Source organism: Rhineura floridana, chromosome 8 (assembly GCF_030035675.1).
Source record: "Rhineura floridana isolate rRhiFlo1 chromosome 8, rRhiFlo1.hap2, whole genome shotgun sequence".
Classification (NCBI taxonomy): domain Eukaryota; kingdom Metazoa; phylum Chordata; class Lepidosauria; order Squamata; family Rhineuridae; genus Rhineura; species Rhineura floridana.
In genome coordinates, this window is record NC_084487.1 from 22,798,941 (window position 1) to 22,823,277 (window position 24,337).

The 24,337-nt window shown below is 43.7% G+C and overlaps 1 protein-coding gene across 1 annotated transcript; it reads left to right on the top strand.

Moving 5' to 3' along the window:
- The first annotated feature begins 536 nt into the window (after positions 1 to 536).
- Positions 537 to 24,195, top strand: LOC133390267 (aldo-keto reductase family 1 member B1-like). Its single transcript, XM_061638538.1, has 10 exons — positions 537 to 794; positions 6,437 to 6,604; positions 9,426 to 9,542; positions 10,761 to 10,838; positions 12,518 to 12,640; positions 17,846 to 17,952; positions 19,440 to 19,521; positions 20,277 to 20,360; positions 21,634 to 21,716; positions 23,613 to 24,195. The coding sequence occupies exons 1-10, from the start codon at positions 729 to 731 to the stop codon at positions 23,653 to 23,655; spliced, it is 951 nt and encodes a 316-aa protein (XP_061494522.1). The 5' UTR covers positions 537 to 728; the 3' UTR covers positions 23,656 to 24,195.
- The last annotated feature ends 142 nt before the right edge of the window (positions 24,196 to 24,337 follow it).

Genomic DNA, 24,337 nt, shown 5'->3' on the forward strand with positions numbered 1-24,337 from the left:
TCCTTTCCCAAGCTGATAACTCTGGGGTTGCCGGTGCCAAACCCCCAGGCTTCCCCCAGGCTGCGAGCAGGGATCCCACCGGTTCTCACGCACCCCGACCTCCTTCCGCTTCCATAGAAGGCTATCTCCGCAGGAGCTACATCTGCACTGAACTCAGCTGCGCGGCGGTGAGTGCCAGGCCAGCGGCTTCCCTGGGTCCTGCTGCCCCGCTACCGGTCTGACTCAAGAGGAGCTGGAGAACGAAGCGCACAGGCGCATCCCCAAGCGCCTTCTCCGGCGGCCGACGATCCCCTTTTATACATAATACGTCGGAATCTAACCTTTAGAGGAGTGAGTCAATTGTCTCTTTTTGCCCACCCTCTTCTAAGGCAGCAATCTTATGCTGGCTTGCTTGAGGGAGCAACTCTCGCTTCAATTAATGGGGGCTCAGTTCTGAAGAAAAATGCATTACGTTGGCTCTGTACTACAAGCCACTGTCTGCTCGCGGGGTCTAGCCCGCCCACCTTTACCACCTCCAAAATTTAAAACCCGATGCTGAGCTTGCCTCTTGAGCGGCAGGGACTCTCATCCCACTCCCACCCGGGTCCTCCCGCCTAACGCCTGCCTGGGCGGGGCTAGCGCGTATTAAATGTGCTCGCTTTGGAGGCGGCAGTGCTGCGTCTTTGGTCGGTAACGCCGCGCTCGGCCTAGCTGTGCGTTTCCCCATCGGCGATCGGACGTGGGAAGTCATGGCAAAATACGTGGAGCTGTACACCAAGGCAAAGGTGCCCATTTTGGGCCTGGGCACCTGGAAGGTAGGCGTTTGCCAGCAAAGGCGATGACATGCATGTGCCTGAGGTCTGTGGCATCTTCCGTCTCTCCACCTTGCCTCCCGTTCCCCGCCACCACGCTCCAATTTGTGTTTGCTGAGCCACCACTTTCCCTCCGACAAAGCTTTCAACTCTGTCAGCAAAAAAAAATTAAAGCGCAGCTTTCCATTCCTTTTGTATATGGTTTCCTGTGCCCTAAAATAAGGCGCACGTTTGCGGCTTGCAGTTTTTGTTTTCATTCTGCTTTTGTTGTTTGCTCTGAATCAGATCTGCGCCTTTGGGCGCTCTGGTCTCCGTATCCCCTTTGTTATGTTATGTTTTGTCAGTTTTGCTAAAGTTCGTTTTGGCGGGGGAAGAGAGCGGAGGAATTCCTTATTCTGTGAAATGAAGCGGCTGTTGGATGACATCCCTTCCGCTCTTTCGGAGTGTCGGACGCAGGCTTGTTCAAATTAGGCCGTCGCAGAAATAAGGTTTCATCTGCTTTTTTTTCTTGGATTGAGATGGGGGAGGAGGAGAGGCAGAAGACAGGGCTGGAATAAAAAAAAGTTAGGGTTAGATTTAAATCTGTTTATAAAATGTCTATCGGTTGATCTGTTTACAGAAGTGATTTCGACTGTAGTTAAGACCGTTTCTAAGCTAGTTTTCCTCCATTACCACTATAACGTTCCCCTAAAATGAAAAACCTTGGTTTAAGGCCAATGATTTGCCTCCATATTTCGGGCTGCTGCTCTTCAACTCATATTTGGTAGTAAATCCCATATAACATTGTGGAACTGAGTAACCAGGCTGAACTGCATGGTTGCCAACTTCCTTTTTCCTGGGAGGCCATATTTTTGATATAAATAATGGTATGACAAGAAAAAATCTGCAGAAAGATGAATGCTTGTTTCTTACCACATCATTTGGCTGCTGCAGAAAAAGATTTGCCTGCTGAATTTTTGCTGCTTGCCCAGGCGTTAAAAGGTAAATAAGCCCTACCAGGGGGAAAAACCATAGCAATCGTTCAGCCTGGCTTTATGCATGTTTAATTCGAAGTTAGTCCTACTGAGTTCAGTGGGACCCTTTCAAAGGGGGGGGGGAGTTGCCCATCCTGTTCCTGTTTAATTTTATTGCCTGTGTAATTTTTGAAGGAGAATCTGAAAAAACAAGGACTGTTTTGCTCTCCTGAGCCTTGCTAATGCAATTTTAAAGGTCTGGGCTTTGTAAGTAAACATTTATTTTAAAAAACAGGTCTCTTTGTTTCTTTAAAAAGGGGAGGCATTTTTCCAGCTGGAGAGAGAGATGTTCCAAATATGACTTCCTCTGTTGTCGATGTTCAGGGGTGAGCTCCATTGCTTGTCGCCAAAACAGCACCGTTCACACTCAAAAGGGAGATATCTGCAGACTTGGGGGAGCCCAGAGGTTGGCAGAAATACATTAAAATATATAAGGAAAAATCCCTAAGGGGAGGGGGTAGGTCGGAAAGAGATTGTCATGACCAGTGATCCCATTGAGGACTGAATATTTTCAATGGCCATGGAATGCAAAGTGATTGCTGGGAGGCGGGATGCAGAAAATTAGGTGGAAAGGGGAATGAAATGGAGGGTATGGCTGACTGGAACAGGAGCACTCCACGGAAGCAACATTTTAATTTACTATTACATTTATATCATGCCTGTCCTCCAAGGAGCTCTAGGTGCCATAAGTGGTTCTCCTCCTTCCCATTTAATCCTCACAACCCTGTGAGGTAGGCTAGGCTGAGAGACAGTGACTGGCCCAAGGTCACATAGTGAGTTTCGTGGCTGAGTGAGGATTTGAACCTTAGTCTCTCAGGTCCTAATCCGAAACTCTTAACCTCTGCCTCACCATTGGTGTAGTTGCAAACTAGTTGCAGGGTTCACTTATAAATGTTAAATCTGAAGCAGGTAAGTTAGAAGGCAGGCTGAAGCAGCAGCTGGGAAAATGACAGGCAAAAAATTTTGTAGAAATTTCAACAAGGAAATTCTTTTTGGTGCACATTATATTCTTTGGGCCTCTTTAGTCTTATTCCGGGTTAAGAATATGCATACACATTCGTGTTCTAGATTTTTATGGGCAGGGTGGTATCGTGCATGGCCAAACATGATGTGTGGGCCTCAAAGGAAGAAGGAAATAAATGGCCTTTTCTCACAAAGAGCAGTGGTGGCTTCTGTATTATAGATGGCCAGTTTATTTTAGTGAGGAAAGGGCATTGTTTGTTGGATTGTTTTTCTTCCAGCATTTTGAAGATCATTGGTTTCATGGGATTCTCTAGAGTCTTTGGTACACAGTGTTTTTAGTATTGCCAGCTTAAAATGATGACATTCTGACATGACAAAAACATAACATGTTGGTAAATTTCTGGATGCCAGCCTGGTGATCCCGGCTCATCAGAGGCTTAGCGTAGTGCACCTTTCCCAATCCCGGTGTCCTCCAGATGTTTTGGACTACAATGCCCATCGTTTCCAGCCACTAAAACATCTGAACAGCACCAGAGGGAAGAAGGTGGGCATAGTGGCTAAGGGAACAATCCAAGTCCAAGATTCGCCAGGTTTATTTATTTATTTGTTTAAAATATTTCTATCCAGCCCTTCTACCCTATAATAGTACACTCAGGGTGGCTTACAAAAATAAAATCAGACATGTACATAATAACATTGTAAGCAGTAAAATCACAAAAACATTGACGTGTCAGGCTCCACCTTCAGTCCCAGGTTGAGCATGTTGGGATCTGGTGGATCTTTGGCTCAGCCAGGGCTATGCCAGCACAAGTCCCTCACCCTGGCTTAGCCAAGTCCCCAAAAAGGGGTGTTCCAGTGGCATGAGGGGACAGGGGGAGACTTACACCTAATCCAAACTTTTTGCAGCTCAGTCATGTGACCTAGCAACCAATTGCAATGTACACTGGCAAACAAAAATGGTGTAAGTCAGACTATTTTAAAGGCCTGTTTTCTCTCTGCCAGGCTTGGGCCACCTTAGCTGGCAGTAGACTCACTCCTGAATGGAGTTTGGAATAGGGGTAATTTATGCCCACTTAATTTAAGCTGCTGCACATTCTGCCATCTCTGCCTGAGACTGTACTTCACGTTAGGAAATCTCATCGGCTGTGAATTTGATGGGTAGGCTAATGCAAGCTTTCTCTCCCTCAGTCTCTCTCTCTCTCTCTCAGAGTAAACCTGTTTTTGCACCACTGCCCCAAAAGGTTTAAGATTTTTTTGTACTTCAGCAAACTTTGCAGCTCTTCTCAAACCTGCTGATCCCTCCATCTTGTGTATAGATGGTGCCACCCTGACCGCATAAGGAGCAGCCCTCGGAGAACAAGAGTTTGATATTAGTATATACGATAACTTGTATTCAGTGTGGAATGGAACAAGGAGTGAGTGCAAACAAAAGTTAACAGAAGATAGGTTATCTGAACAAGAGAGGTTCTGGGGCCGCACAGTTGCCTCATGTTCTTTTCCGTAGGAGCACAGGGTGGCGAAGCACAAAGCAGTAAAAACAACACAAATAAAAATAAAACATACTTTACAGTATTAAGAACATCTGAAGTGTTTGAAAATTGCCACATACCCTTGCAACCAATAACTTCAAGGTTGCTAGAAACAGAAACTTTCATCCATCAAATGCCTAAGTGAACAGGAATGTTTTAAAAGTCCTCCTGAATGTTAATAGGAAAGGAGTCGCACCTCACTAGGGAGAACATTCCACAAACAGGAACCACCACCGAGAAGTCCCTCTCACAGGTCGGTGCTGATCAGGCAGCACCCAGCGGTACCACTAAGTGGCCCTCCCCTGCCAATCATTGCATCCATGGTGGATGATTTGGGAGAGGTGCTCTTTTAGGTACTAAAGCCATTTAGGACTGTGCATTAGGGCTAACATCTTGGACTGGGCGGCATAGCTCACTGGCAGACTTCCTGCATCCAGGGAACATAAATAATGGGGCCTTTTGAAGGATGCTTGACTCCCAGTACCAATCTTATTAAGGAACTCGTAATAACAATCCTAGGGTTCCCTGGAAGCACGTTGGAAAACCACTGACTGAAACCTTGCTGACAATCTGACTTACCACTTCCTTTCTGGCAGGCTAGTGGCACTGTTTTTGCCTTTTTACAGAGCATTTTCCATGTGTGGCACATAGCAGAAAATATGTCAATGTTTCAGCCTGAAAAATAGTGTCCACCCACCCATACACATTGGGATTTTTTTCTCTGTTGGCAGTTTGTTTCAATAAACTAGCTTCTCAGTGCAATCCAAAGATTTATGGTTGGGCAAATCACTGTGCCATTGATTAGCAGCGACACAGAGTCAGTTAGGCAGGATCTCTGGCGGTAGGTACCATCTCTCCCAAACAAGATTTCCTTCTCCTGATTCTTCTATCTAATAAACATTACAGCCTTTAGCCCCTAACGTTGGTGGTGTCTAGACATCCTTAATCAAATGGGCCTGCAAATTTATTTGCTGTTCAGCTAGATTGCCCTGAGGGAAAGAAAGATGCTGTTCCCTAGACTAATAGCTCCAGCAAGCTCTTGATCACTTGAACTTCAGTTTCTCACTCTCTACTGGTTTCCTATGACATCCCTTGGATCTGAGGGGGCAAAAAGGAAAGCACCAGTGCAGAAATGAGAGAAGAGAGAGCCAGTCTGGTGCCTGAAAATATAATTTGGGCAATCCGTTGCATTTTGATTGTCAGAGAGACAGATAAAAATATCCTAAACTACACAAACTGGCCTCAACGCTGATGTCATTAATTCCTGGCAATCCCTGCCTCATATTCTATGCCTCAACCCAAAGGGCCAGAAAGTTCCATTTAGACTGCTTTTTATATGAGCCTCTTTGAGCACAGATGCGTTTGCAGGAAATACATTATATTCAGTCTCTTGATTTTTATGACTAAAACAGTGTGACACCAGCCTTCTTAAGGCGTTCTACTTGCACGCAAAAGCAACATGCAAGAGGAGATGAGCATGCTAAGCTCCACCCCCTTGCTCTCCATAAACTGGAGGGGTCCCTACTTCAGAGGTTGGCTCTCCAAGCCATGGAGAGTGACAGGATGGGGGAGCATGCTTGTCCCTGCTCGCCTGTTGCTTTTTACATGCGAGTCGAATGCCTGAAGAGACTATTCCAGTTTCTTTATCCTCTGTTGTAAAAGCTCACTTACAGAGGGTTTGTTTGCCTTATCGGTACCTCTGACAAAGACTAATTGAAATGTTTTGGGCTGTATAAATTAAAATGTCGCTGTGCGCCCTCACCCACCAGACGTGCATTCAGGGTTCCTGCCAGCCACCCAACCATACCTACCTCCAGGTATAGTATAAGCTGTAAAGAGCTAAGAATGGGTACTCTGCTTCCTATCCACCCTACACGTGCACACACACTTTTTCATTATCAGTTGACACTCAACATTTCTTGAGGTTAAGGATGAATTTGATTTAATCTTGACTGTAACACACATTTGATTGCTGCATGGGAGATGAGTACCCTTAGGTGGTTACTTGTCTATAGTCTTTTCAGTTGTCTGTGCCAGATCAAAGTAATGACAGTTGTCACAAACAAGATTATATGTGGAGCAAAGATGAATGTGTGGCAAGTTGATGGAACATCTGAACAGGATTCCTCTTGTCATTCAGTCTCCACCAGGGAAAGTGACAGATGCTGTGAAGAAAGCCATTGATGTGGGATATCGCCACATAGATGGTGCCTATGTGTACCAAAATGAAGAAGAAGTTGGCAATGGAATCCAAGAGAAAATCAAGGGTGGAGTTGTGAAACGTGAAGACCTTTTTGTTGTCAGTAAGGTATTAATATTTGGATTTATACCCTTTTCTGCCAGTAAGGGTCTTAAAAGTGGTTTACAATATGATTTTTATGTAATTCTGAATTTTTTTTCAGGATGTTATACCCTCCTAACTGTTCCAAGAGATATATGGTCAAGTAGAGAATATAATATTTTAGCTGGCCTGCCCACAGCTACAGTTACTTAAAATCATAGTAAAACAAAAGTGCTAAAAACTGATGCAGAATCGCACTTTGTTGAGTATATATTATATGAGAGAAATGTAATTTTGTTATAATATAATAACAAAATTTAGCTGCTCTTCCTTTATTTGAATGACACCGTAAAGTTTTATGATAGATACTAAAATAATAAAAATAGATATTAATTGCAGGGTTTATTTATTTTTAAAAAGCCTGGTGCATTTTTAAACAGCAGCAACATTTTAAAACAACAAAACCTGGAGGCCACAAGGACTAGTCAGAAAAGAAAAACTTTAACCAGATGTCTGGAACTCCAGTAAGAGTCAGTCTGAGAGATATTGCTTGGAAGAAGTATTCTATGGCACCAAGGGCCACTGCTGAAAAGGCCCTGTTTTAACTAAAAGAGCATCTCATAGCTGATGCAGCATATCCTCTGATGAGAAGTACTAATGCATTCCTTAAGGTTTGGCTCAAGAAGCAGACAAGCAGTTATGGGGGTGTTAAGAGAACTGATTCTGGATGTGATAAGCTTCCTTCTCATTGTAGCAGTGTAATGTTTTAACCCCCCAAATTGGAGTGGGGTCTCTTAATGTGCCTAATGCTGTAATAAAAAAAGAGGGGAGATAGTGTAATATTCTTTCCATTTTGAGGAGGTAGGGTGTTCTATCTATCTGGCCTTTTGGCCCTTCAGTTAGTGATTTATTCTGGGCCAATGCCTTGCTTAGACCACTCTGGTCCGTGCCTGTTTATTTTGTTTTTATGTGTGAGCAACTCCTCAAAAGTAGATTACAAAAGTATTAACATTGGAGGGAGGGAAGGGGCCTTAAAAAAATCATACATTAAAAAAGGCTAGTAACAGGAAAAAAGCTTCTGTTAAAAAAAAAAAACACAGCTATCAGAGTAAAGTTTTAAAACATATTAAAAGGCCTGTCTAGGCAAATAAAAAGGTGCTTGCCTGGTAACAAAGAGATAGTGGACTGTGGCACCAGGTGATCTTCCCTGGAGAGAATGTTCCAGAGGTTGGCCATCAAATAGAGAAAGCTCTGTCCTAGGTCCCCTGCCTGTTCCATTTCAGACAGCGGAGAGGCCTACAGAAGGGCTTCCAAACAGGAGCATCATACGGGATACAAGTTCACATGCGAGAAGGTACTCCTTGAGTTATCCTGGTCCTAAGGTGTTTAGGGATTTAAATGTTAAGACTAGCACCTAGTATTTAGTTTGGAAACAGACTGGGAGTCAGCACAGCTTGTTCTAACTGGGGAGATATGTTCCGTACACACAACCCTGGTTGCAACTTAGCTGCTATATTTTTATTTTTTTTACTAACTCTGATTTCCAAATCATCCTTAAAGGCAGCCCTATGTAGAAAGGATTGTATCCAGTGTTAGACCCATTGAAGTTAATGGCCGTGACTAAATGAGGTCCATTAATTTCAGTGTGCCTGCTCGAAGCAGAACTAGCACTGGATGATGCAACCTAAACTATTCCAGTGAGGGATATTTCCAGGAGCATGAATTACTGTGGCCAGGCTGTCTCTCTTCCTAAGAGAGACCAGTGCTGGTGCAGAGGTCTCAGCTGGTGAAAGATGCTTGGGCCCCCAAAGATAAAGGTAGATCTAATAGCAACCCCAGAATGAAAACGTGATCCTTTGGTGCAGAAGGTAGATTGGGATCTACTGATAGATCTCTGATTTGCAGATTACCAAAGGTTTCTGACTCCCAGTTGTTTAGCAATAGCAACAGCTTCTCACCTCACCAACCCCCCCCCAAAAAAAAATTAAGGTGCTGAAACAAAGGAACTGGGGGAAACCCTGGGAGTGGGTTTTTGTTTGAAAGGACTGTGAGCTCAGTTCTGGTACTTTAAAAAAAAAGATCTTAAGCTGAGATATGTTCAGAGGTGCCTTGTTTGTTAATTCTGTGTCCACCCCATTTCTGTTTTGCACTTGGCTCCAGCTGGTGTACCTTGGTTTCTAGGAAGGATAAAGTAGTTCCTGCAGGCTTGAAGTCTGCTCATCCCTACTTTAGAGAGAGTGAGTCCTATACAGGACAGACATATCCCAGATCAGATGAGCCATCTACCAACAGCTTAGCCCTAGCTAAGACTGAGCTTCAGTTTATTGGCTCTCCTCTATACCATTGCTGATCCCAGGCATATGTTGGCAGGCAGTAACTTTTCTGGAAGACCACTTTTGTGCTGTCCAGATTTTTCAAGTGTTCTCTTAAAAAAAAAAAAAAAAAACACTAACATTTCCTGAAAGTTCTCTGCACAGGACAGCTGGGTTGTTCTGAAAATCCATGTGCAGTTTGCTGAATCCTTGGCTTTTCTAAAAGTTTGTCTCTAGACTATATGTTATGAAGAAGATACAAAGCCATCCTCTGCTTTCTCTATATCAGGGTGGGGAACTTGTGGCCCTCCAGATGATGTTGGACTGCAACTCCTGTCAGCCCCAGGTATTGTGGCTGATGCTCAGGGATGATGGGAGTTGCAGTCTATCAACATCTGGAGGACCACAGGTTTCCCATCGCAGCAAGATTGTTGGATTAATGGGGCCATTTCTGTTACTTGAGAAAAAAAATTGTGGATAGATTTCAGTTGGTGAATTAATCTCTTTTTGGTGTTCTTCCCCTTCTCCACCTACAGCTTTGGTGCACATTCCACGAGAAAGCCTTGGTGAAGGGTGCTTGTAAGGCAACTCTTAAAGCCCTGAAATTGGAGTACCTGGACCTCTACCTTATTCACTGGCCTGTGGGATTCAAGGTATTCTGAATTTCCTCTCCTTTCTGGATGAACCTTACAAAGACCTAGGCATTATAGCAGTAGAGCAACATATGGAAACCTCTGGGCACTTCTGGGTATGATTTGCTCTCTTGTCTTATTCATACCTGACAAAGCTTCTGGGCCATCAATGAGTGAATGAATCATTTATTACAGTCACAGACCAGAGAATTAAAATCAGTTTAAAAAGCCACAAAAATTAAAATACATACAAAACACAACTACTGGTAATTACTGCAAACCAAATAAATACAGATTAAGTAGACTGTTGGTCAGAGGACTGGCAGCATTTTTTCCTAATTTGCATTGTGATAAAAAAGAATTTTGCCACGCTTTCGGTAACAGAGGGTGAGACATCCCTTAAACAGAACAATACCAAATTTGCAGAAATACCCGTAGGCAAAACTGTTAATAAAAGGGAAATTTTCTTCTTTCTGCAATCACTGTACAAAATACAAGACAGTAAAATATGTTGAAGAGTTTCCACTGCACCAGCTCTGCAAGGACATGTCCGTTTGCTGACTGGGATTTTGTTGAATCATCCTTTCAACAGTGCCGATGGCAGTACATTGAAACGGGCAAGAATTCTGGGCTGTGTTAGTTCATATCGGCCGTGCGTTTGGGATATTGGGGACGAGAGCTATGAGAATCCTGTCAGAGGTATTCCAGTACAGAATGCTGCAGCTTGCACCCATGCCCCCAAGCATGCTTACAAATTGAGTAGACCAGTAGCTTAGACTGCTTCAGCTACCTTCTGGAAGTCAAGTTTTTCAGGAAAGCATTAAAGTGGTTGACGATGTGGTTGTTTGGCTGGTCAGCGGTGTTGCAGGTCAAAAGCCTGACTTTTCTAGCCCTGTTGTAGAAGGAAGATGAGACACTGTCCCTTTTACATAGGGCCATATTTCCACAGTAGAGCATTTGCTCTGGGTGCAGAAGGTGCTTGGTTCAGTCTCTGGCATCTCCAGGTAGGGCAGGGAACGACTTCTGCCTGAAACTCTAGAGAGCTCTTGGCGGTCAATGACAATGCTAAGCTTGATGAGCCGATGGTTTGTCTCAGGAGAAGGCACCTTCCTTTGTTCATAAGCTCCCAGGTGCAGTTAAAATATATTGGGGAGTAGGAAAGACCAGTTGTCTGATTCGGTACGAGACAGCTTTATATATGTTCAAAAGACAACTCATGTTCTTGCTTTGCATTGACAGGCTGGCGATGATTTATTTCCTTCTGATGAAAAAGGCATGATAATACCCAGTAACACAAAGATTGAAGACACTTGGGAAGTATGTTTGGCTGCCGTTAAAGGGTTCTTCTTGTTCTGTATGCAATTGCTTGCGTGCAGATGTTGCATAAATTGCAGTGATTCTCTGCATATGTTCCAGGTTTGATGAAGTTGTGCTATATATCAGTCCCCTGAGGATTTTTCCACATGCCTTTTTTTCACTAAGTAAAGCTTAAGATTTAAATTGGGTTCACCATGTATATTTGGGAAATGGAAAATGGACTGCTTTCAAGTCAATCCCAACTTATTGCTACCCTACGAATAGGCATTTCACGGTAAGCGGCATTCAGAGGGGGTTTGCCATTGCCTCCCTCTGAGGCTAGTCCTAGCTTGCTAGGGCCTGCTCAGCTTGCCACAGCTGCACAAGCCAGCCCCTTCCTTGTCCGCAACTGCCAGCTGGGGGGCAACTGTGCCCTTGGGACTATGCAGCTTGTCCACGGCTGCACAGGTGGCAGGGCATGTAACCCCTGAGCCACTCACTGTGGGGTGATCTTTAGCTGGCCCTTGACACCTAGGAGACACAAGCGGGGATTTGAACTCACAGACTCTGGACTCCCAGCCAGGCTCTCCTCCCCACTGTGCTATACCAGCTCATATGTATATTTGTAAATACCAGTTAAAGGTCCCCCTTGACCAGGGTTGGGGGAACCTCAGGCCTGGGGCTCAAATGTGGTCCTACAGACCTCTCTCTGTGGCCCTGGGAACTCTTCGAATGCCACACCCCCTCTCCCTAGGCCCTGCCCCTCACTGCCCCTACTTTGCACCCTCCTCGAGTGTTTTTGCCTGGCTGGAATGTTTCCGTGAATTCTGATCGTGCAGATTTATCTATGAAGCAAATTTACTTAGAAGTATGTACCGAGGCCTCCTTCACCATCCTGGCAATATAAGACTAAATGCCCTGTGCAATAGAGCCAGGAGAAGGAGGCAGGCAGCCTAAAACATCATCACATGCCTGCTTTCCCCCACCCTCTGTCCCCAGTGAACAAATTGTTCTTCATGTGTGGAAGGATTTTTTTTGCTTTGCTTTTGTTCTTGAGTTCGCAGTTTCTCCTGTTTTGCTCTTCAATGACCTCATTCCATTTATGGGGGCCGTGGTTGATAAAGACAGAAAGATCTCTTTACAAGCGTCTATTTAAAAGTACAAGTAAATTTGCTGTTAGCTACCCTCTGCTACTGTTCCCTGCAGGCAGTAGGGAGCAGCATTGCTTCCCTGGCTTCCCAATGCCCAAGAGTGCTGCCATTTACTGAGGGTGGGGCAGGGGAGGCCTCAGGGAGCGCAGTGCATGCACAGCAGGGGAGCCAATCCACTCCACCTGCACTAAACTCCCTGCCGCCTTGTGCTCTTCATCTCTGAAATCAGCAGTGGCGCTTGGCATTGGACAGCAAGGTGAGCAACCTTGTGCTATGCTGCCGACTGCCCCTGAGATAAGGGTGTTGTCTTTTACAATGGGGGAAACTTGCAAGCATATGTTTCCTCCCCACCTCAAAATCTGCAATATAGTCCCAGAAAGACAGTAGTATGTGATAGTTTTGAAGATGAGTGTTTCGTTAGAAGAGAGCATAATAGGTGCTTAAGATGTCAGTTTTCCAAGATCAGCCTAGGAAAAATTTATAAGGACAGCAGCGAGATTGCTGTGTGCATCATGTTCATATAGTATTTGGCCTTTGGTGTCCCTCTAGGCAATGGAGGAGCTGGTGGAAGCTGGGTTGGTGAAAGCCATTGGTGTTTCCAATTTCAATCACGATCAGCTTGAAAGAATCTTGAACAAGCCTGGGTTGAAGTACAAGCCTGCAAATAATCAGGTAAGATGCCCAGTGATAAAAATGGAAGCTGTTTGTGGCATTGTGAAGAGTTGATCATTCTACAGTGCTGAAAATAACATGAAAGTTTAAAGTCATGAACAGATGTCAGAGCCTGTAAGGAACCTCTGAAGTCATAACTGCTTTCCTTCTGCTACACTTTGTCATGTCCATAGCCATTTCCAAGATTGCTTTGCAGTCCTTAATCTTGCAGCAGCCCTATGATGTTGGCTAGGGCTGATGAGCACGATGTGTACAAGACCACAGTGATTTTTCATACCTGAGCTGAGTCTTTAGTCTGCTGGTTTGGGTGTGGTGTCGCAGTCTATCTGGCATTGGGCAAGCACATTGCTTATAGCAAATTCAGAAGGGCGGTCTGCAGCTTGATAATGCTGTGTCCGTGAAGAAGAGCATGCCTTTGTTGCATCAGTGGCTGGATGACGGTACAGAGCTTCTTCAAACCTGTCATTGCTGGCCTTTATCAAGTTAGTTACGCTTGAGTGGGAGGGATGGTTTTAATGTGTGTGCAACCAGGCTTAAGATGTCCTCTACTTGCCCCTGAGCAAAACGTTTGAGCCTTGCTCTGTCTGATGCATAATATTATCCCTCATGTTACTACGCATGATCTAGCTCCCATGTTACTGCGCATGACCTGCCATGTAATCCCATCCTCTTCAAAAGAGTGGAGAAATGTAGTTGTCATAGTGATAGGACTGTGCATCCATTCTTGCATGTACAAGAGAGGTTATCTCAAACGCTTTTTCAGGGCCGCTAGCAAATTTGGTTCAAAAAGGTGTTTTGGTAGAAATTATTTTATTATTATTTATTAAATTTATAAAAAAAAACCCTTCCTCCTGAAGGAGCCCCAGGAAAGCTGGTGAAGATCTAAGAATCTTAAAACTACACGCGCAAAGGGAAATTAACAAGAGTTAAGCATGCATATCTTGCGATTGACTTTAATGGGAGAGTTAAGAGCATACAGAACTTTCCCCGTTTGGAACCAGTGAGACTTAAAATATGCAACTTGGGTAGGTCTTGCTGCTAGTTTTATGCTCTTAAGCCTTGAATTGCTTTTGTCTTTCTAAAGCAGACTTCTCCAGTGTGGTGCCCTTCGGGTGTTTAGGACTACAACTCCAGTAGCACCTGGAAGCATGGCCAAAGGTCAGATGATGGGAGTTGTAGTCTGGAGAGCACCGGGTTGCAGAAGGTTGCTTCAAAAGACTGATGAGCTCTCCATATACTTATATTGAAACACAGTTTCAATATACAGCCTTCTGACTATACTTAATGGTGTTTTCAGATGACTCAATCTGTTTTCCATCACAAACTAGGAGGTGGCTAGATGGCACTTCTTGTGCACCTAGCTGGGCACAGGGTAGTTCAAGAATGGTTTTCTCTTGCAAAAAGTCTAGTTTGCTGAAAATATCAGAGCCACAAAGTCAGGGTGAAGACGGGTGTAACAGTTTTAGAGCAGACATGATGGATACTTGATCTGTGCCTGGGCCCCAACTTTGTGACCTGGATTACCTATTTGCATACAAGCACGTCAAATGCAAGGTCACCCGTCAGTTTTGCGTCTGGTTATTTAAAAATATATTTTTTAATTAATTATTGGCATGTGTGTGTCACATCATTCTCCATACCCAAATACAAAGAAAGAAACTTACAAGAAAACAGTTCTAAAACTACTGCAAGGATTGGGGCATGGTGGTGATGGCACTGGCTTTTCAGCCCCCTCCACAGCAATCTTTTTTCTTTCTAGTTCAGACTCATCATGCTGGAAACTTTGTACAGTTCTTAAAAACTCTGTAATCCCCTCAGTCACAGTTTGGTCCTGGCCTGTCAACGTAATTAACTTCACAGTGGGAAACTCAGGCAGTCAAAAAAATAATGGTAACATGTCAAATTCAGCATCTGAGCACTTACATTTTAATCCTTTTGAAAGTGCGGACAAAAGGATGGTTGGAATGGTGTGGGCAGGTGTGTTACTTATGCTCAGGCTGTGTATGTACCACACATTCAAAGCGCATGACTTCCTCTAAAGGATCCTGGGAACTGTAGTTTAAGGTTGCTGGAAATTGTAGCTCTGGGGGGGTAAACTACAGTTCCCAGGATTCCTTTGGGGCAGTCATGTGCTTCAAATGTATGGTGTGTACACAGTCTAAGTGATTTAAGTCCCAAAGAGCAATACATACCTCAGTATCATGCAACAGAGACAAGGATGCTCCGGGATTGTATTGCATTCTAAATATAGCCTATGTGTTCTGCTAGATTCATATCTGGCACAGATACCTTCCCAATGTGCTCGGCTTCTTCCTTCAAACAAGCAGTTGAATTTCTAAACAAGGTATCCCTATCTACAGAGTTCATTGACAGAGGCCTAGCAGTAAACTGGTGACAAATATGCAAAACCCATATATGAAAGTTCCGGGAAGTTGCCACTATGTCTCTTTAATAAGCACTGCAGTTGGGCCTAGAAATATAACTCCAAGGAACAGTGTAACTCTGTCCAGTACAGTTCATCTTCCTTGTTGGCTTTTCATCAAAGCTAAATCGCCATCTCTCCCACGCCTCCCCCCTTCCCGGGAGTGTCGAAGGACAAAACAAATACTGCATTTGATAAACGGTTTCTGCAGGGTTTTGTACTGTTTCGAAAACCTTGAAAACTTGCTTGACCTGAGATGGCAGCGGGACAAAATAATGTGTGTGCTTTTTTTCAATCAGTATCTCTGCTCCAACATAGATTTGCCAGATTGCTTCCTTGAGTTCCTTCAAGCAATTGTTGAGATTTTTTTTTTGTCATCATGGGGCGTGACTATAGTGAAGTGTGAAACATTTGATGGACATAAATGCACCTTTATGAGATCATTCAAATACTGTGAAGTTGTTAGGGCAGGGTCAGCAACCTTTTTGGGCCAGTGGGCACATTTGAAATTTTGAGAAAGTGCTATGGGTGCTCATCACAAAATGGCTGTTGTAGGATATGTGGCATAACATAAAATGGCTGCCACATCTAAAAGAGCAGAAAAAGAGGGAGGACCACAACATCATCTAGGCATGTACCCTCATTAGTCACTCCTTTCAGTGGGGAAAAAGGCACGCATATCAGCCACTGACATGCTCAGTCATGAAGTCTTTGCACATCTCCTCAGTTCATAATGGAAGGTGGGTCTCCAATCTTGGCATCCAGTGTGGGCATGTTTACGAGTTTGTGTGTTCAGTGTAGGAGAGGCTGAACCAGCCCAAACAGGAAATGAGCAGGAAGAGCAAACAGTCTGTCATGCATTATGGGGTTTTTTTAAGGGACTAGGAGCTCTGCCCCTGCACGGTCTGTGCACCAACCCCTTCCCCAGGTCATCAAGGCACCTCTCCACTCTTCTCTTCACCTCCCCAGGTCACCAAGGTTCTCCCTTTCTCCTAGGTCAACAACCCTCCTCTTCTTCCCCCACCAAACAGGTCACCAAGTCTCCTCTTCTGCCCTGCCTCCCCGATGGGTCACCAAGCTTCCTGCTGTCCAGGTGTTGCTGTAGTGACACCGAGGGCTGGTGGAGTTGCCCTGCCCTGTTGCTCTGCACCTCACCCTCTCCAAGACACTGTCCTGTGCGCTCTGGCACTCCTGTTTCCACAGATACACACGGATTGTCAAACTTAATTAGACACACATACACACACGGGTCGCCAAGCTTCACCCCCACACACGTGGGTCACCAGGCTTCCTGCTCTGCAGACCTCACAATAGCGATGCCAAGGCCTTCTGGAGCTGCCCCGCCCTGTTGCTCTGTGGCTCCCACAGGCCTCTGGCCAGTGCCGTCTGCTCACTCTCTGTCTTCTGCCAGTTTGTCATGTTATAGTTTGCAGAGCCACAGGCTGAAGTGGGAAAGGTTCAAGGCTTAGAAAAAGATTAGACAGATAGATGAAATAGATTAAATTAGATTAGATATTTGCTGACATCTTTAACAGGTGTCACAGGAGGTACTAGCAGGCATATACGTGCCCGCAGGCACCATGGTGATTGCCTATATTATGGCTGTATGTAAGATCTTGGTATAGTAAATGATTGGTGGATTGAAAACCCTACTGAACAAGATCATACGTGTCTTGCCCTTAGAGATAATTGGGGGCTAATTTTTTTTTGAGTTTCTAACCATTTCCTGAAAAGTCCTATAGCATGCAAAATTGGTTCAGTAACAATATTAGATCATATCCTTGTCCCCTAAATATTTCATGGTGATCTCCTCTAGTTAAATGCCAAAAAGGCAAGTGAGACTTTTGTCTTGATGGCTGTTGTTTTTGTTAAGCAACTGATAAAAGGGAAACCGGGGGATTTCTGGGTATTAAGATACCCACAGTCCTCTCTTCATTATTTGCAGGTGTATTCTGCAACATGGTCTTGGCACAATAATGGTGCATTAGTGGTGGATTTTTTTCTGCTTTTGTTTGTTCTGCGGTGGTTCCCCAACGCTACCATGCTGTTGCTGTCTGGAGAGGCTCTAGTGCAGCAAAAGCAGGACAAAAATAAAGAAGAATGTTTGTGATGTGAAAAGTTTCATGATTTCAGTAGAAAGTTTCAGGACACGCACTAAATGTAAACAAAGCAGTGTGACCGCTGCAAAACTTTTGCAAGCACAAAGTATATTGAAAGTGGGATTGTGTGTGACTGCCCCAGTACCATCATGAGCACAAATAATCATGAATGCACAATAAAAAGGACATCTGGAGGGGCTCAGAGTTTGTTTGTTTGTTTCAACAATGTATATGCTGCTTAATTGGTCTTTTCTAAGCGGTGTACAAAAGATAATTCAATAAAACTAAAAATGAGTTGGAACTATAAGATAAGAATTCAATGAAAGCCTGCTGGAATTAAAAAAAAGTCTTCCGTAGGTTCATTTTATTTCTGCTGTCTTCTCCATCCTCTTTCTTTCCCTTCTGCCTCAGGCTAGTCTCTGCAGCTTTTCCATGCTTCTTCTCTCAGCTGTCCTTTTCTAGGTTAAGGTTCTATTATTTATTATTATTATTAAATTTTATTTGGAAACTTGTCAGGAAACATCCTAATGTATGCATGGTTGATCCTTGAATGCAAACCTTAATTTTTAAAAAATCATTGTGTATTGTTTTATTTTGAAAGGCTGACTTGAATAGTTGTTACAAAAAGGTGGGGTATAAATGCTGAAAACAAATAAACAAAAATGTGTTCTTTTATGTTTACAGATAGAGTGCCACCCATATCTTACCCAGGAAAAGCTGATCAGTTACTGTCAGTCCAAAGGAATCACTGTCACAGCATACAGCCCTCTTGGCTCTCCTGACAGACCATGGTGAGAACATTTGGTACCCTTTCTCTTTTTAGGGCTTGCCCAAATGTCCCTTGAACTCAGAGCTTCCCAAATCTGACTTGTTGACTGTCAACCACCCTATCGGAGCGAGTAAGTGGGTAATGAAAGTCGGTTAAAGGATAACTTGTCCACATCCAAAAGCTCTGAATATATTAAAAAGGTAAAGGTGTCCCCACACTTGTAGTGTGAGTCGTTTCCGACTCTTAGGGTGACATCTTGCGACGTTTAGTAGGCAGACCATATATATGGGGTGGGATTGCCAGTTCCTTCCCCTGCCTTTCTTTACCCCCCAGCATATGCCAGGTACTCATTTTACCGACCACGGATGGATGGAAGGCTGAGTGGACCTCGACCCCTTTTACCGGAGATTCGACTTCCTCCTTCCGTTGGAATCGAACTCCGGCCGTGAGCAGAGCTTTCAGCTGCGTTACCACCGCTTACCACTCTGCGCCACAGAGGATCTGAATATATTAAGCCTTAGTATTTGAAGTTGTCTGTCTGTATTGTTTTGCTAGAAGGAAGGGTAGCAAATCTGCCTGTTAAGTGATTTCTAGGGGGATTGCTTGCAATGAGGCTTTTGGGTCGCGCCTTCAAGTATTAAGTACTTCACAAGCATTATCTAGTTGTAATCTTTATAACAACCCTTTAGGGTGAGCTAGTATTAACAGCCCCATATTGCAGAATGAAGTGCTGAGGTTGGGAGACAGTGGACTAAAGCCAATACATTAGTTCCTTGTAAAAAGTAAGATTCAAAAACTGGGGACTTCCCAATTTGTAGCTCAGTCTTTCAGCAGCTGCTCTACAACAGCTCGGTACTCTTTCTATGTATAGTTCATTGATTTTTCTGTAACAGTACAAGTAACATGCATGAACGATAAAGGGGGGGGGAACATAGCAGCAAAACATGTCAAGTCATAATACTGTTAAGAAAATGGGACATACGTTCTTAAAAAGAGAGAGAGAGAAAAGAAAAATGGATAAAAATAAATAAATAGGGAGAGAAAGGGTTGGATACGGAAGGGAGGGAACAGGCTCCAGCAGAGCTCCATATGGTGTACCGATCATGCAGACAGCTAATAGTTGCATAGAAGAGGTAACTTCAGCTAGCTATACAGTGGGGATAAAAACTGCCCTTGATGAAGGATTAAATTCATGGAGGATAAGGCTATGCCATGGTCTGAAACAGTAGGCTTCTGAATACCAGTTGCTGGAAGTTACAGGAGGGGAGATTGCTGTTGTGCTCATGTCTTGTATGTAGGCTTCTCTTAGGCATCTGTTTGGCTACTGAGAGCACCGTGCTGGATTAGATGAGCCTTTGACGTGCTTCAGCAAGCCTTCTAATGCTCCCTATTAAAAAGTGCAGGAGCTCTGTTTTCCTCTGCATCTGATCTGGCTTTCTGTTCCTGTTAAATGCAAGTCATCTTAGTCCTACTAATTAACAGTTGGCTTTTGTTGTTGTTTTTTCCTAGGGCCAAGCCAGAGGATCCATCTCTCCTTGATGATCCCAAGATCAAAGAGATTGCTGCTAAGCACAATAAAACTGCAGCTCAGGTATGTGTGATTGATGTGTTGGATGTGTGCATAAGCAAAGAACCTGGTAAAGAGGTGGAATCCTGAATAGCAGATGCTTTTGTCTAACAAGAGAATAGTACAAGGCAATGCGGTTTTAAATTTCAGTGTGTGTATTGAAAGGGGGAAGAAGAGGCTTTATTAAAAGAGAGATGAGTAAGCAGACACCTGCTCAGCATGCGGAATATCCCAAATTCAATCCCTGGCATTTTTATTAAAAAAAATGGAATGGACTGCCTTCAAGTCGATCCCAATTTATGGCTACCCTATGAATAGGGTGTTCATGGTAAGCGGTATTCAGAGGGGGTTTACCATTGCCTCCCTCTGAGCCTCGTTCTCCCCAGCTGGCTAGGGCCTGCTCAGCTTGCCACTGCTGCACAAGCCAGCCCTTTCCTTGTCCGCAACTGTTAGCTGGGGGCAACTGGGCTCCGTGGGACTATGCAGCTTGCCCACAGCTGCACAGGTGGCCGGGCACGTAACCCCTGAGCCACTCACTGTGGGGTGATCTTTAACTGGCCCTTGACAAGGAGTGGGGATTTGAACTCACAGACTCTGTACTCCCAGCCAGGCTCTCCTCCCCACTGTGCTATACCAGCTGTCTTTTTACTTAAAAGGATGTGGCAAACGTTAGGAAATATTTCTGCCTGATACCTTGGAAGTTAAGAGTAAAATACTATTAGGTAGATGGGGGGGGGCTTGATCAGGAAGACTTACTTTGGCTTTATCCTGGTCATTAGGTCCTGATCCGGTTTCAAATCCAAAGAAATGTGATTGTGATTCCCAAATCTATCACACCTGCACGTATTGAAGAAAACTTCAAGGTAAGATTGACAGTAACAACACCTCCCGCCTGCATCACTTTGGAAGCTACATGGCACATGCCGACCTGTAAATAAACCATTCCCAACCTGTTAGGAAATATCTCTGCCTGATACCTCCAGTCAGCATGGCCAATAATCGGGGATGATGGGAGCTGTAATCCCAACAACATGTGGAGGGCACTAGGTTGAGGAAGGCTGGTCTAAATAGAGGATTATTTGTCCTCTTAAGGCTGTTAAGCTTCTGATAGATTAGTCACTTGTATCACGCTCCACATATCTGCAAGCAGATGGACCATAGCTCAGTGGGAGAGCACATTCTTTTACTACAAAAGGTCCTGGGTTCTATTCCTGACTTCTTCAGTTTTAAGAAGACCTTGGCAACAGAGCTGGGGAATACTCTGGAGAGCCAGTGCCGACCCAAAGAAGACTGTCATGAGCAAGATATACCAATGGCTGTTGGTCTAGTTTCTCCTCTTGGAATTACCGTAGTCATCACTATGGGTTGAAGAGAGTCTGAAACAGAGGGTGGAGAGGGGATAGTAATCAGCCCCCAATTGTCCTTTTCCCCGCCAGCCCCAGTTAGCATCACTTTCTCCAGTTTGAGAGATATCAGTGGCTATTTATGAAGGCTTTCTGCCCCTTTGGGAAAGGTCATAGCTAGAGCATTTGCCTTGCAAGCAGAAGGTCCCAGGTTCAATCCCTGGCATCATCAGATAAGGCTGGAAATGTCCCCTGTCTAAGCATTTGCTGCCGTCGTTGTAAGCCCCTCTCCACCCAATAAGGGTGTGAATCACTTCACTGCTTCCTTTCACCCCATTTCAGAGTTTGCCCAAATGCCCACCACTAATTGAAGCAAGCCCCAAAAGAGACCAACTTTTGGCCAGTCACTATCTCTCAGCCACATCAACTTCACAAGATTTTAGTGAGTAGAAGTAGAATGGAATGACTCCTATTTTTCTTTTATTTATTTATTTATTAGATTTATGTCCTGCCATTCCTCCCAGTAGGAGCCCAGGGCAGCACACAATTTTTAAACTTCCCTTGCATCAGTTAATCCTAGGGCAGTGCAAAATAAATCCCTTTTTTAAAAAACCCAAAGTTCCAGTTTAGAACCATAAAAATCCTGTAAATGCTGCATTGAGCTCTTAGAAGGAAGAGGCAGGATATAAATGTAATAGATATGTAAAATAAATTATGTTGCCTCCACAATTCTTGTGAATCTTTGGACTTGCTGGCATTTCTTGGAAATTCTTTTTTCCCCCCTCTGTGCTAGGTGTTTGACTTTGAATTGTCTAAGCAGGAGATGGAAACCGTTCTCAGCTTCAACAGGAACTGGAGAGCGTGTACACTCAGCACGTAAGTAGCAGAGGGTCTGAAAAACCTAAAATGGCTGAAAGCACCAATGTTGGACTCTGATATCCAGATCAGTGTAGTATAGCTCTGTAGTAATTTAGGATGTAATCCAATACACGTCTATGCAGAAGTAATCTCTATTGGGTTCAGTCAGACTTACTCCCAGGTAAGTGTATTGGATTGCAGGCTTAGTCAAACAATTGGTTAGATTGATCAAAAAAAGCTTTTAATCCATTTTTAAAGATGATAAGCTGGGTAACGGAACTTTAAAAAAAATAAAGTATTTATATTTTTAAAAGGCATCTGTGCCAGCCTACTTTTACATGGGGGGGGGCAGCTTCTTGTAAACCTGGGGTGGGCAGACTTCAAGCTTATGGGATCAATTTTGGTTTTTTACTATGATCCTTAGGTCTACCAACCAGAGCCAAGTGCAAAATGATGGTACAGGGAGGCAGACATACACTAAGAATTAAAGAACGCTTCTAAGCCTATGCTCAGCCCAGGAATTTGTGATCGGTACCAGAACCAAACTAACAAGCCCTTTCACACTAAAATCCACTCATTTCCCCCTAAATTCAGCAACCTAATTTGCGGGGGGGGGGGGAGTTAATCATTTCTGACGATTGGCAATTATGATTAAGAGAAAGTTAAACATTCACCTGCAATTGCCAGCCCTATGGAACAGGTTCTATATCTTGGCAGTTGATAAGCATGGCCATTGACTTGATCAGGTCCTATTATAGTTGGGAACCTGAAAAAGTGTAGCAACTCCTTTTACACAGTATCTTGCAATTTTTAAGATCTCCTGTAGGTTTTACCAGAGAATACCACCACCACCACCACTTTCTCTTGACATATCTGCTGCTTCCTAGAATATTATTGATCAGCCTTCTCTCAAGAGAATCTTGAGGCCTGCTTTAATTTCTATGTCAGTGGTGCAATTAGGTTTGGAGTCTGGATGTAATAGTGCTTTGGGGACCTTCCTCTTTAGATGGTAAGGTGTAACTTATTTCAAAATGTGGTAAGCCAGCCCTCTTGGGTTTGGGGCCTCCTGCTCATTCTGCTGAGTGGGTCTCTGGATGTCAGCCCTAAAATCTTGCTCTGATAGCACCAGTGTTTGAAAGAGCTGGTGTGTCGGATCCAAAAAGTAGTTTCTCGGCTCCAGAGGTAGCCCAGCAGAGAAGGGTAGAAATTTTTGTTCATTTGTTTTCCTCGTTACCTTTTATCTGTGTTTCTGAATATAAATTAGATGGTTTCCCTTTTCAGGCTTTCTTAATGTGGCTCCTTCCACACTTGTGAACAGTCAGTGTTCTGCAGATGTTCAAGGTTTAGTCCGCTGACCACAGTGTGGTTCTGGTTTCTTAAGATTTTTAACGGATGTTCTTGTGTAGTTCAAAAATATCTAGGGTAGGTAAACTTTGAAGGTTGTCAATTAGTAAAATTTCAAGCTTGATTTCTGGACACTGCTTTAAAATCGTAAACCCACCCCCAGGCATTTGGTTTCATGCAGCAAGTACATCCATTACAGTGCTAAGTGTTTTCATGTTGTCAGCTGACATCAACAGGATGTGATACTAGATCAGGCTTTCACAACATGTGATCTACCAGGCATATACTGTGGCTTGCCAGATGCTTAAAAACTCCATCTTCGCAGTTCCAGGGAGGCAGCAAAAACAGGGTTTATCATGCCTTGGTGGAGCAACATACATGACTGGTAGGCTGTTTTTGCTTACTGGATCATAAATTGTACAGGCCTGAATATATACTGTTCTGAAGTTTAGGGATATTATGTTTAGGATACTCCAGTTCATGCTTCCACTTTTGCCCGGTCCCTCAAAACAGGCATTGGCATAAATAAAGTTTGATTCAAAGTTCTAATTTAACTCTTTCTTTCCATAGGTGTGCCAATCACAAGGATTATCCTTTCAAAGCTGAATATTAAGCCCGCTGATCCTGAAAATTTTCAAAGCGTAGAATGGACTCTTTTTATTGACTTCTTTGCTTTTTTTTGACAAAAAAAATCTGACCTCTCTACACATCATCTGTACACCTTTTCCAGCCTGGATGCAATAGGTTCTAAATGACAGCATTTTTAAGAACAAAGTGTTGTTTTCCTTGTTTGCCAGGAACATCTTGCCAAGACACGTGGTTGGAATTGTAGAGAGGTCAATAGTAACTTCAAGTTCTGTATCAATGCCTTTTTTGAAGCCACATCAGGCTGATTTCTTCTCTCATCTCAAAAGAAGGAATGTGTTAACATCGTTTGTAAGAAAAGCGAGTTATAATGCCTTTTGTATTTTAAAACAGCTGTTTTTGGACACTCCTTTGCCTTGGCACCAGACTTGAGGACTTCAAAGTTTTAGTTGTGTTTGTGTGCAGTGTATTTGGGTTTTTTTAAAAGTTGCTCCATGGGTAGCTCTTAAGATTTAGAGTATTTTCTTCTGACAGCATTGCTTTTAATAAAATTGTCTGGTTATTATAATGGTGTGGGTTGTTTCCTGATAATGAAATATATTCCAGCTGTGCAGTATTTCAAAAATCTACACCTGTCCCCGCCATAATATATCACTCTTAGTCTTAGAACATATGCAAGTGCAAAATGCTTATTTTGCTCACATTGCCAT

Coding starts and splice junctions, on each gene's coding strand:
- LOC133390267 (XM_061638538.1), top strand. CDS start 729: ATGGCAAAATACGTGGAGCTGTACACCAAGGCAAAGGTGCCCATTTTG. Junction 9,543..10,760: donor ACTGGCCTGTGGGATTCAAG/GTATTCTGAATT, acceptor TTGCATTGACAG/GCTGGCGATGATTTATTTCC. Junction 10,839..12,517: donor AGATTGAAGACACTTGGGAA/GTATGTTTGGCT, acceptor GTGTCCCTCTAG/GCAATGGAGGAGCTGGTGGA.